Here is a 12,375-nt window from a genome sequence, read left to right on the forward strand (position 1 = left end):
CACACCCATGATGTGATTCTCTCCCAAAGCTGCACTATTGGATTCGGATCTGGTGACTGTGGAGGCCATCTGAGTGCAGCGCAGTGAAGTCATTATCATGTCCAAGAAACCAATTTTAGATTGTTTAACCTTTGCGACATGGTGTGTTATTCTGTTGGAAGCAGTGATCAGATGATGGGTTCACTGTGGTCACCAAGTGATGGACATGGTAGCAGCAATGATCGGACACTAGTAGAGTTTAAACACTGCTCAACTGGTACTAAAGACAATATCCCCACACCTTTACACCACTACAGGGCCAGAACCGTTGACATAGGGCACAATGGATTTATGCTTTCATGCTGTTTAAATTCTAATCCAACCATCTGAATGTTGCTGGAGAACCTGAGACACAAAAGACCAGGCAACATTTTTCCATTTTTGATGAGCCCGTGCAAATTGTTGCCTCAATTTCCTGTTTTTAGGTGTCACTAGTGGCACCCAGTGTATTCTTCTGATACTGTAGCCCATCTGCCTCAAGATTTGACATCTTCTGCATTCAGAGATGTTTTCCTGCATGCCTGGGTTGTAACAGGTGGTTATTTGAGTTACTGCTACCTTTCTGTCAGCTTGAAACACTCTGGCCATTCTCCTCTGACATCAACAAGATATTTTCACACAGAACTGCCGCTCACTGGATATTTTCTCTGTAAACACCCGTTTTTATGTGGGGGGACTCGCCTATTATGCATCAGCAAGGAGGTAAAGTTTGATTTGATGGGAGGAACCTTCAGAAGCAGAACTGATTCATCTTACCACGGGGGAGGAAAAAAAAAAAATCAGTGAATATCAGCAAGACTTTCCATTTTTGATACAGCAGTGAATGAGCGTAGGTCTTGCATGCATTAGATTTCACAATGAAATGCCACTGTGCAATTACTTTTGATGACACACTCCAGCAGAAGCAGGGAAATGTCAAAATCACAATTAGAACCACAGCAGCCAAAACAAAAAAAATGATGTTTTCACACAGGCACGCACAACCACACTCACACACATATACACATGCAGACCTTATAATGCACAGATAAACGATGAAATTGGAAAAAACAATTGTGTTCCCACCAGGATGAATTGAATCTCTTTTTTGAGATTAGTTTCTCATTAGGTCAACGTTTCAGTTTTACTAAGACTGTGGCTTCTGATCATGAAATAGCAAAACAAATCCATTTCACATCATAAGATTAGCATCTATTATCATGGAAATGTTATTAGTTATTTTAGTGCTAATCATTTAGGGATCCCACCAGCTATTATATGAAGACTTAGCCAGGGACAATGTCCAAAACTCTGAGCCAGCAGATATCCACGGCAGCACATCATGTTTAACGTGACGGGCATTTTTATGAATGCAGATTAATTTAAAAAGCTGCTCCAACACTAAACTGTTGTCAGAAGGTGGTTTTGAAATTGAATTTCATAAATGTTTTCCTTCCTTTGTGGAGAATTTTTATCCAGTGCCTGTTTAAAGAGATTAAGTGCTCCTTCTTCTATCAGCTGTTCCCTTTAGGGGTGGCCACAGTGGATCATCTGCCCACATCTCACCCTATGCAAAGCATCCACATTTGCCACAGCAACCTTCCTTCACTATATGCATGAACCTCTGTGGTCTTCCTCTTTTTTCTCACGCCTAGCAGATCAGTCTTCAACATCCTACTTATCATACTACTTATTAAATTTAGTCATGCCTCAGGTCCCAGAAACAGATAATGTAAGGAAATGTAACAAGAAACACTGATGTAGGGAAATTACTGCTAAACCAAAGCAGTAATATGTAATATGTAAATATATGCACAAAAACACACAGGGTATAAAAATCCTACTCAGCAAACGAATGAGCGTCCTGAATGTACGTTCCAGGTTATTTCAGTCGCCGTCAGTGGTCACAGTGCAACGGGTAGAAAGTACAGAACATAACGACCTACCTGTAATGAACAACCCTGACATTTACATCAATCGTTGATTGATGTACGGTTCTTTAGCATTTATCACAAAGGCGCACACACGGCTCTGATTTCATTCACAGTCATTTCAGTCAGGAAATGACCTGCAGGAGAATTTGTATCATAAATGCAACACCTTTCCTCATTGCTGCTCCGCTCAGTGCGTCCATCTGCACGCTCAGGATAGATAAAGGGCCCATCTGATGCCTGCCGCTGCAAGCACATAGATATATTTGCAGGCGGGAGGGGAGGCAGGGAATAAGTGAGGAGGAAAGGAACATTATTAGTAGGAGGTGTCACTAGCATGAGTAACATCCCCCTTGTGTGAACAAGGGTCAAGATCAATGCCCTGATATAAAATGAGAGAAGAAGAGGTGATGAGAGATTGTGGAGCAAAAAGACAGCAGGAACGATGGATTGAGTATCCAGCACAGACTGAACAAAAGCAATGTAAAGAGGGGCACAAATGGGCAAAGAGACAGCAGAGAAACTGGGAAGTATGAAATATGGTTAACAGCAGCTGAAAAGGAAAATGTAGCAGTAAAGAGTGATGGAGACAGAAAGCAGAAAAACTGAGAAAAATGGAGAAACGGGAAGGTAAGAGATTTCACCGTGAGGGTATAAATGCCCCAAAAGCAGAGAGAGGACGGATTGGTGGAGCGCTTTGAAACATTTTCAAGGTCCTCTGACTTCTACTGAAGTCTCCAGTCTGCACACAGCCTTTCTTGCTCTTTCTGACAAATTTTTCTTTATTTCCTCAATTTCTTTTAAACGACACAGTCATTTTTCTTCTCTTTGTTCAGCGGATTCCTGCGACGATTATCCTGCTTTTGGCTGCCGTCGTACATTAGACGGCAAACTGTGACTTTTGGCTTTCTTCTCTTTCTCCTTTCCATTAAAAGCTTCTCTGACTCATTACTGAATCACTGCAGTATTAAACATTGATGTTATCATTAAACAGTGATAGGTGAAAACAAGGGGTCAGTCGTAGTAACCTCGGCTGAATGAATCAAGAAATCAAGTCATGGCGAATCACTCTTTCTGGAAATAAGGGAGCAACAAATCGATGGGTAAAGAAAGAAATTAAAACCAACACAACATTTAGTGATTTGTTAAGGTTGTTTTTAAGCCTTCAAAGCTAGATTGAGATCTGAGGATGGTTTTGCACAAGCGGTCTCTACCTAGCCCTGTGGTCGGGCGTATCGTGTGTCTCTGCACTGGTATATTCTCCATTTCTTTTGATGGTTATTTCCCCATTAATGTTAGTTTACATCAGTGTGGTTGGTACTGCACATGGCCTTATCCTTTTACTTTGTTGTAGGCCCCTTTTTTAAATCATTAAACTTGCTCTAGTGGTGGCATCTCTTATTTTATGATTTTGGGCGGTAGGTAACAAATGGTAAATGGTAAATGGCCTGTATTTATATAGCGCTTTACTAGTCCCTAAGGACCCCAAAGCGCTTTACATATCCAGTCATCCACCCATTCACGCACACATTCACACACTGGTGATGGCAAGCTACATTGTAGCCACAGCCACCCTGGGGCGCACTGACAGAGGCGAGGCTGCCGGACACTGGCGCCACCGGGCCCTCTGACCACCACCAGTAGGCAACGGGTGAAGTGTCTTGCCCAAGGACACAACGACCAAGACTGTCCAAGCCGGGGCTCGAACCGGCAACCTTCCGATTACAAGGTGAACTCCCAACTCTTGAGCCACGATCGCCCCAAGTTTAACAAGTGAGAAATAAAACTGTGGATATGATTAATAAAAACCCATTCAAATTCTGGATAAATTAGGACTTTGGTTAAAAGAATATAAGTTATAGTTTCACCTGAATGGAAACTCCTAAGGCAGTCGAGTCCCATCAGAACAAAAGTACAGTATTTCTGAGGCAAGAGTTACCCTGAGTATGTCATTTTAAAGAGCTAAACACTAGAAAACAGAACAGAAAAAAGAGCCTTACTCTCATCTGGGTTGGGTGAGGCAAGGATGGCGCTGTGCTTCCTCTTCACCTCTTCAACTTTCTCTGCCAGCGATTCGATAAAACCCCGGATCTCTTCCACCTGTCAAGAGAGCGAGACACAAAAAGGTGCTTTAGATCTGCTCCGTAGCAGGAAGCACCTGTGACTCACCTGGCAGATGCTGTGAAGACCACAAATATGAAAGTTTTTCCAAGTTCATCCAGCCTCAGTCATCATTTCTCCATGCAAAACTGGACGATTCTCTTATTTATACCCTATTTAATTCTGACACAGATTTCAAGATCTGGCTTGTTTGTACTACAGACTGATAAGTGAGCTAGGAAAAGTTTTCCCAGTAACCCGCTGCTGCCTCCTACGTATCTTACAGATACACGAGTGCTATCGACAGCAAATAAATGGAAATGAATGCCTTTAACCCAGTCATTAAGCACACTGACAAAAACTGATCCTTGAAGTGCATCATATTCATCTCCTCCTTTGAAGTCCACTGAGGTTCAGGACTGATATTCTACCCCTTCACCTCTCGCCTATACTTCCTGCTGCCTGGCAGCCAGCTGTGCCGTCTCTGGCTCTCGGTGACAGCCGGAAAATCAGCGGGTCACATCTGTCAGTGACTTCATCAATCTTTACTTTCATCTCAGTCCATCAAACTGCTGATCATTTTCTCCTCCTTTACACCTGCTCTGCTACAGGCCAGCCTATCCCATGTCATTCCGGTCATTTCCTTGCACATCTCTCTGGCTTGGCTTTTTAACTCTAATTCCACTTTTCCTCTGTCAGTTTTCACAGCTCTACTACAAACCTGAGATTTCCCCTTCTCAGCCCCGGTGATTATTCGCCAGTTATCTCTTTTATTACTTCACGGCTAGACTACTGCAATTCCCTCTATGCTGGCCTAGATCGTTCCTGTCTACATCGCCTTCAACTGGTGCAGAACGCTGCCGCTCGCCTGTTGACCGGTTCAAAAAAAAGAGACCACATCACTCCGGTTCTCTGCTCTCTCCACTGGCTCCCAGTTGCCTTTAGGATTGATTTTAAAATCTTATTGCTGGCTTTTAAGGTTTTAAATGGCACTGCACCTTCTTACCTGTCAGAACTCCTTAGTACTTATCGCCCCAGGAGATCTTTGAGGTCAGCCGACCTGATGCTTTTAGATGTTCCCAGGTATAAATTAAAGACAAAGGGAGAGAGGGCGTTTGCTGTGGCTGCACCCAGACTGTGGAACAGTTTACCTCCTCACGTCAGACTCTCCAAAAGCCTAGAAACTTTTAAAACCGCTCTTAAAACTCACCTCTTTTCATTGGCTTTTGGAAAGGTTTAATTTATTTGTTTTATATATTTTTATTTTATTTTTATCAGCGAGGTGTTATTACGAAATTGTGTTCTATTGTATTTTTATCTGTATTTACTGTACAGCACTTTGGTCAGCCTTGGTTGTTTTTAAATGTGCTCTATAAATAAACTTGACTTGACTTGACTTTAATTGGCTTCTGATTGGCTCTGTTTTTTAATAACATAATTGGCTCTGAAAGACAACTGGGAGAGAGACCAGACACCGTGGGTGGGTCGCTTAGGTGAATGCAGAGTTAAACGTCATGGGGGAAAGAGAGCAAAAGTTAAAGATGTAAGAGAGTGAGAAAGGACTGGAGAAAGGAAGGACGCCAAAGAGAGTAGAAGATGAAACCACTTTAAGCTGCCTCGGTTTAGAAATCACACGTTAGTGAGTCATGGCACATCTCTCTGCTCTTATAAGGCATCAGATAAATTTTATTGGTATGAGAGAAAAACATGATCAGATGAGGCTAAAAAGCCCACAGATGTGTAAAAACAAACTGATACACGTACTTTGAGGGTAGTTTTGCAACTGCTTGTGACTTTTTGACCGAAGACATTTGTTATTATTCTCTGTGTCTTGTACAAATGTCATGTTAAGCAGCCTTAATCCCAGCTGGATATTGCAGTAATTCATTAGTTTTAAGTTATTCTAGTGTAAAAGTCTCATTTTTATCTGGTAAGGAGAATGATTAGGAGCCTCGAGGCCACAGCGAGTCTTTCTTGCTTTGGCTCACTTCATTCTTGCATCATCAGGTGAAGCATAAATGGGCTCTGTTGCACAATGTAAGAAAAGTAAGACATTTTTTGACAAATAGCTGAAGATGAGGATCTTTTCTCTGCCTTTTCTTTTTTAGCTCACTGTTAGGCACTTATTTTCTTCGAATTATCCATATTTAAAAACATTTTTTTCAAAATTGTTCATAATTTCAAATATCAGCCTCATCTACTATCCATCTTTAGATCTTCAAATTAAACTCTTTCTACAGCATCACAATTTAGATTTAGTTGCATCTTAGAGTAGTGTTTGCATCCATCTAAACGATCTGATACTCAGACAACGCCAAAGCAGATTAAAGCCTCAACATATTGCATACAAATGTATTCACACACTTGCTGTTGTGAATACATAAGAAATGATTACTTTATAGCAGGAGTCTAATGATTCACATACTGTGCAAGTCTTGAGCCACCCATCACGTCTCTATGTTTCTTTAGTAGAATGAGAAATAGGAGAAGCATGCAAACATATATGGAAACACAGAACATAAAGCAAAACAATTCAGCTAAACTTGAGTTGTATTACATAAGAGCTTACTCATAATCAAGTAGCTCTTCACCTTCCTAAAAGTCATTCCAAAGTTCATCTTGACACCACCAGGACGGAGCCTCCACCGTGTTTTGCAGATGGCTGTAAGCGCTCACTGTTGCATTTCTCTCATGACCTCCTGGATACATATAGACCTCAGTTTTCTAAAAGCCACACAATGTGGAAAAGAAGTTTTCAGTAACTGCTCTTTTGGATATAATCCTTTATTAATCCTTTGGATTAATAAAGTATTTCTGAAATTTACTGGGGGGAAAAAAAAAAACAAAAACAAAAAAAAAACACTGTCAAACATTTGTCTTTTGTATTTTTCATAGATTCAACTAAACAAATGAGAACAAGTGATGCATTATTGTACAGGCTGCTAGTAACAAAGAGTATAAAGATATCATTTAAAATTGGCTCTTTCCCAAGTTATTTTTATACACAACACTGCTTCATACCTTGAGACTTCCGTTGTGGTTTGGCATACAACCAAAAAAAAGAAAGGAAAAAAATATTCCTATGAAGATGATCAGATACAAGGACTTGACTGAAAATAAGTGAGGAGCAGATTATGTCTAAAGAAAGACCTTGAAAAACTTCAGAAAGCCTGAAAACTATTCTTCAAGGCAAACCCATCTCCTCGGAAGCAAAATATAAAGAAAGGAGTGGCTCAAGACTTTTGCACAGTACTGTAAACATTTATAAAAGCACGTATCAGAAAAAGCTTGCAGAGAAAAACTGCACTGCAGATTTTCATAATCAACAAAGTAAAAACGCTACTTAAATGTAAAAAATAGAGCTTTTTAATCACTTTATTGTGAACGCATGTCCGGGCTAATGAGCTTCAAAGACGAGCCACATCACATGAAGCAGATCCTAAATTAATTTTCTAATTAAACTAATTAGAACTTCTCTGTGTAGCCACTATTTCAACAGCACTAATAAAGATTACGGAAATATAAGCAATTCTTTTAGTTACAATTTTCATTGTGTGACATGTGGGGTGGGCAGTTTCAGTGACTGTTACATAATCGCATAGTAATCGCATAAACAGGCATGCACACAGATAGATACTAAGCATGACCATAGGTGGCTACATTCATCTTTACAAAAATTCCACAACATAAAATCAATATGCACACTCAGTGTTTACAGTGTGACTCAAGGTCACAGTGGTATTTCCACCGTCCGTTATCCCTGCAGATCACTAGTGAAAGCTTAATTAACACACCCAGTCGGGGTGGAAGCCTGACCGCGCCTGCTCTTCTTCTGCTCCACTCACCATCTACATCTCTCTGTCACATATTGATACCCGTTCTTCCTCTCTGGTCTTGCTGTCTAACTTCTCCTAACGACTCTGCCACTCTCACACTCCCTGAAGCTTTTAGCTCAGTGTCAAACCGCTCTCTGTGGATCCCTCTGTCTACATGTTTCAGTCAAACTCTGCCTCCTTCATTTCTTCACTTGAGACAGACTGAAAATTACAGACAGATAAAGAGGGCTGTGTTTCTATATCAGGGATACAGACAGTCTGTCAGAAGCGGGAAGCAGCAGAAGAACATAAATGAGACAAATGTGAGAGAAATGGCTGCAGCCTGCAGCGATCCTCCGGAGCTAAAACATCCCATAATTACAGACTTTTTGAAGCTATACCCTGGATTACCTCTGTACTGACTGTCAAACCTCAGATTCAGGAGTTTTAGACTTCGCAGCTGAAGAAAGAAAGAATAGAAAACTCTCTGCACTTTCTTTTTAAATATAAAAATGTGTTGTTCTGGTTGCTGACGTACAGGCGTAGCTGAGAGATACCAAAATTGTTTCATATTTTGCATTCAACGGGGCAGCACATTGGTGCACTGCTTAGCACTGTCATTTTACACAATGAAGGTTGTTGGTTCAAATCCATGATCTCCCTGGGCCTGTGTGGGCTTTGTCCAGTGCTTCGCTTTCCACAAAAAAAAAAAAATCAACAACAACAAAAAACAAAAACTGGTGATTCTGAACTGAACAGAAAAACTCTTACTGTGATGGGCCATCTACCTGCTTCGCTAGTGCCCAGCAGAGATGGGCAGTAACGCGTTACTTGTAACGCGTTACTGTAATCTGATTACTTTTTTCAAGTAACGAGTAAAGTAAGGGATTACTATTGCAAAATCGGTAATTAGATTACCGTTACTTTCCCGTAGGAACGCTGCGTTACTGCGTTACTAAAACCGTGATTTTTTTTGCGAGAATGTCTCATGACAGTGACGTAAGCAAGTGCGACGTTGGTGACAGCAGCTGTGTGCAGATCAACAATGGATAATATATCGAGTGCGGGAGAGAGTATGAGCGTGCAGCGTTTAAAGTGTGGAAGTACTGACCTTACTTTGAGTTTGATTCCATAAAAAGTGACAAAACCATTAGCGTCCATCGTGCGTGGGAAGAAAACTTCTTTTTACAGCGAAAAAAACCCCTAAACTTCCGAGCAAGCACCGAGTAGCTACGACGTGATGGGAAACTCACAGAGACACTCGCGCGGATTCTTCAACTGACCGCAGCACACCTGCACCAGGGTAACCCTCCGCCTACCCTGCTCCTGCTTTACAGGTGAAAATAGAGCAAAAGGACCGCTGAGTCTTTGACTTTATTTATTTTCTGCTGTGTTTTACTTGCATCTGTTTGAAAGAGTGAGTGAAAACACAAAAAATATTTTATTTTATGTGCTGGAATGTGCAGAAAATAGGTTTAAATGTTAAACTAATTTATTCAAGTCAGAAAATGTTGCATATAATTAAATGTTTTGCTTGATGCATAAAGTTAAAAGATTAAAACTGATAAAACAAGTTAAAAAAAGAGACTTTTCCATTTGATTACATTTTGTATGATGGATTATGTAGAAAAAGTAGAATTGGGCTGAAAGATCTATCACTTTATCACCTCTTCAGGTTGTAAATCGTGTTTTTAAAAAGTAACTAAGTAACTAAGTAACTAAGTAATTAATTACTTTTGAAAATAAGTAATCAGTAAAGTAACGGGATTACTTTTTTGGGGGAGTAATCAGTAATTAGTTACTGATTACTTTTTTCAAGTAACTTGACCAACACTGGTGCCCAGCCTCCCATGCCATGACACCCTTGATAGGCAACATCGGAACATTAGATAAGCTTTTAAACAAAATGGACAGCTGTACCAGATGTGCCAGATTGCTGAGTCACAAGCCGATTGATGATTCTCTTCCTGTTTTAGATGGTGCTCTTCTATTGTGTCGTCCCCCCCTTCACCGTATACTAGCATGTGCACCAAATATTGCCACTGCCACCTTAGCCACCTGTGATCTTAATAACAGGGAATGTTTTAAAAGGTGGCCACAGCTCAGACTCAGAAAAACAAGGGAAAAAAGAGAGCATACGTTTTGAGCATGAGTCTGCACAGTGACTAAGCATTGATTCTGGCACTGAACGACATTTTTCCAAAACCATTTCCTCCTTTTTTGCTTTGAGGAGAGGGGTACAAACACTTGGACATGTCAGTCTAAAATCTTCAATGTTTTGAAGACATGATTAACAACATTTTCACAGTCAAATTATTGAGTGTCCCTTCTTGCCCTGTTGATGGGGACATGAATGTTTCATCGCAGCATGAAGGTAATTGCCTCCAAAATCCTGAATGATTTAAAGTAATCATTCCCTGGTAGAAAAGTGCATGCCAGAAAAGATTAGCATGGCAGAGCCACCAGAGACCATTCATTCTGGTGGTCACTGGTTCCAGTTTATCCTTAGTCCTTTTCCTGGTTTCCGTGCAGTGCCTGTGTGGGTTCTCTTGCTCCCAGAGTCCGATCAACCTTGAATTTAAAAAAGAAAAAACTAAAAACTTTAAGTGGTTAAAGCACTTGAGGGACCTGCTGCAGTAACAAGATAACACATTAGTAGTCATCTGATAGCCGCGAAGCACATGAATGAGCCACTAATGGTGAAGAATGAATGAAGCAGCCGATGCCGAGCCAACTACTACAAGCATAACTTCCCCACTCTGTGCGCATTAACATTTTTGCTCCATTTGAGAGACCACTGTAGTAGACAAGCTCTCGATTTTCTGGTTAATCTGCATTTCGTCTCTTGCCCATTCTTTGGCTCATGAATAAAATAATAAGACTGTGGACAGAAGCAGCTGAGGTGGCCTGTTTGATTGACCTGTGATCAGATGACTCCAAGCAAGAAAAGGTTTTCCGAGGATACGCACACAGTCAGAAGAGGTATTCACAGACTAATTACTCATTTATTATCAATATTTACATACTATAAGGTGCTTTTTGATTGCCTCTGCTGCCGAGTTTCTCCAAAACTGAGCCAGTTTAACACAAACTTGTTACTAAGCTCAAACATCTGGCAGGGTGTGCACTTCACCACATTTAAATTTACATGAAGTTATGGTTGATGGAGAAATCTAAAAGCTAATGCTGGAAGTGGGTGGAGAGTAGGGATGGGTATCGTTTAGGTTTTATCTGATACCGGTGCCAAATCGGTACTTTTGAAACGGTGCCGGTGCTCAAACGGTGCTCAAACCGGTGCTTAAAGAATGGAGAACACAAAATTGGTCCAAAAACCTCTCATGTTCAGCTGTTTTTTGTAAAAATATAACAATGTTAGCCTTTTCTGCAGCTATGGGGCATACATGGTATCACTCTTGGCTGGAAGCAGTGCTTAAACAATGGAAAAAACACAAACTTTGTCCTAAACCTCTCATGTTTAACTGTTTTCCACTTTTTCTTTGGTCATTTTAGCCTTTTTAGCCAGGGTGAAGGGAGTATCTGCCATCAAACAAGAGGACAGCCGCATGTAGATATGATGATGTTTGCTAGTTCACCTTACATGCATTAATGTAATAACGTGGTTAGCCTACTCAATGTAAATTAGCTACTCACGCAGAGAAGAACGGCTGCTGCCACCATCATCCGTCATCATTTCTGCTACACTGGCAGGGCTAGGGGCCAGGACTCTCCTCTTCGTGTTTTTGGGGGATGTTGCATAACAGGCAACCCACCCGCAGTAGATGTGCTCGGTGTGAGGTCTCGCAGCAAGCTATCAAATACGGCGCATTTCTGGGCTTTTAAAAAAAACGCTATGCGTCGCCAGGTGTTTCATCGGATTTGAGGTGTTACCTCCTTTGACAGTATCACAGTATCAGCTTAAAGCACTTGTTGCAGGCTGCTGAGTTTGCATCTTTTGCTGTGAAGTACAGCCAGACTTTTGACCGCTTCGCCTTGGACATTTTTAATCTGTAGCTCTGCTCTAACAGAACGTACGTACCTGGCCCCGCCTACTATCCTCGGAAACGTAAAATGATTGGCTAGAATCTAAAGTGTATCACAGCTCAGGAAAAAAAAGCACCGAAATAAAGCACCGAAATGTGCGCTGCTTTTCGGTCTGGTTACTACCGTTTATGTCAGAACCGGTGCCATCATGGCACCTGTTGTGTTTACATACACTGCTAAGATGGTGAAGGGTTGCTTACAAGGGGGACTGAATATGAACATATACTCAGTTACCAGTAGGGGGCTCTGTGACTAAGGATGATGGAAGGAGAGAAGAAGTGAAGTGTATGGTGAGATGTAAAATGGCGAACTACTGCTGAATATATACGTTCCATTACAAACCAAGCCGTCTCCGTTCTTCTGTCGAAACACCACAAATTGGCGACGAGGATGAGTGCATCAGTTCCGAGTCCACCATCTTTTCTTCCACATGTAGGTGAGCCGCCGATTCCATTTACTACATGGCGGAA

General features: G+C 41.2%; 1 protein-coding gene across 2 annotated transcripts in view; it reads right to left on the bottom strand.

Annotated features, from left to right (window-relative positions):
* LOC146618908 (syntaxin-1A-like) overlaps positions 1–12,375 on the bottom strand; it is an 85,059-nt gene that overhangs the window by 43,216 nt on the left and 29,468 nt on the right. For both annotated transcript variants that reach the window (XM_085371580.1, XM_085371579.1), the window contains exon 3: positions 3,950–4,049. In XM_085371580.1, coding sequence (XP_085227706.1) covers positions 3,950–4,049 — 100 coding nt within the window. The remainder of the gene's footprint in view (positions 1–3,949; positions 4,050–12,375) is intronic.

The sequence above is a fragment of the Diplotaxodon limnothrissa genome, linkage group LG14, assembly GCF_057381915.1.
Source record: "Diplotaxodon limnothrissa isolate DT_005_m linkage group LG14, D_limnothrissa_male_GT1.1, whole genome shotgun sequence".
NCBI lineage: Eukaryota > Metazoa > Chordata > Actinopteri > Cichliformes > Cichlidae > Diplotaxodon > Diplotaxodon limnothrissa.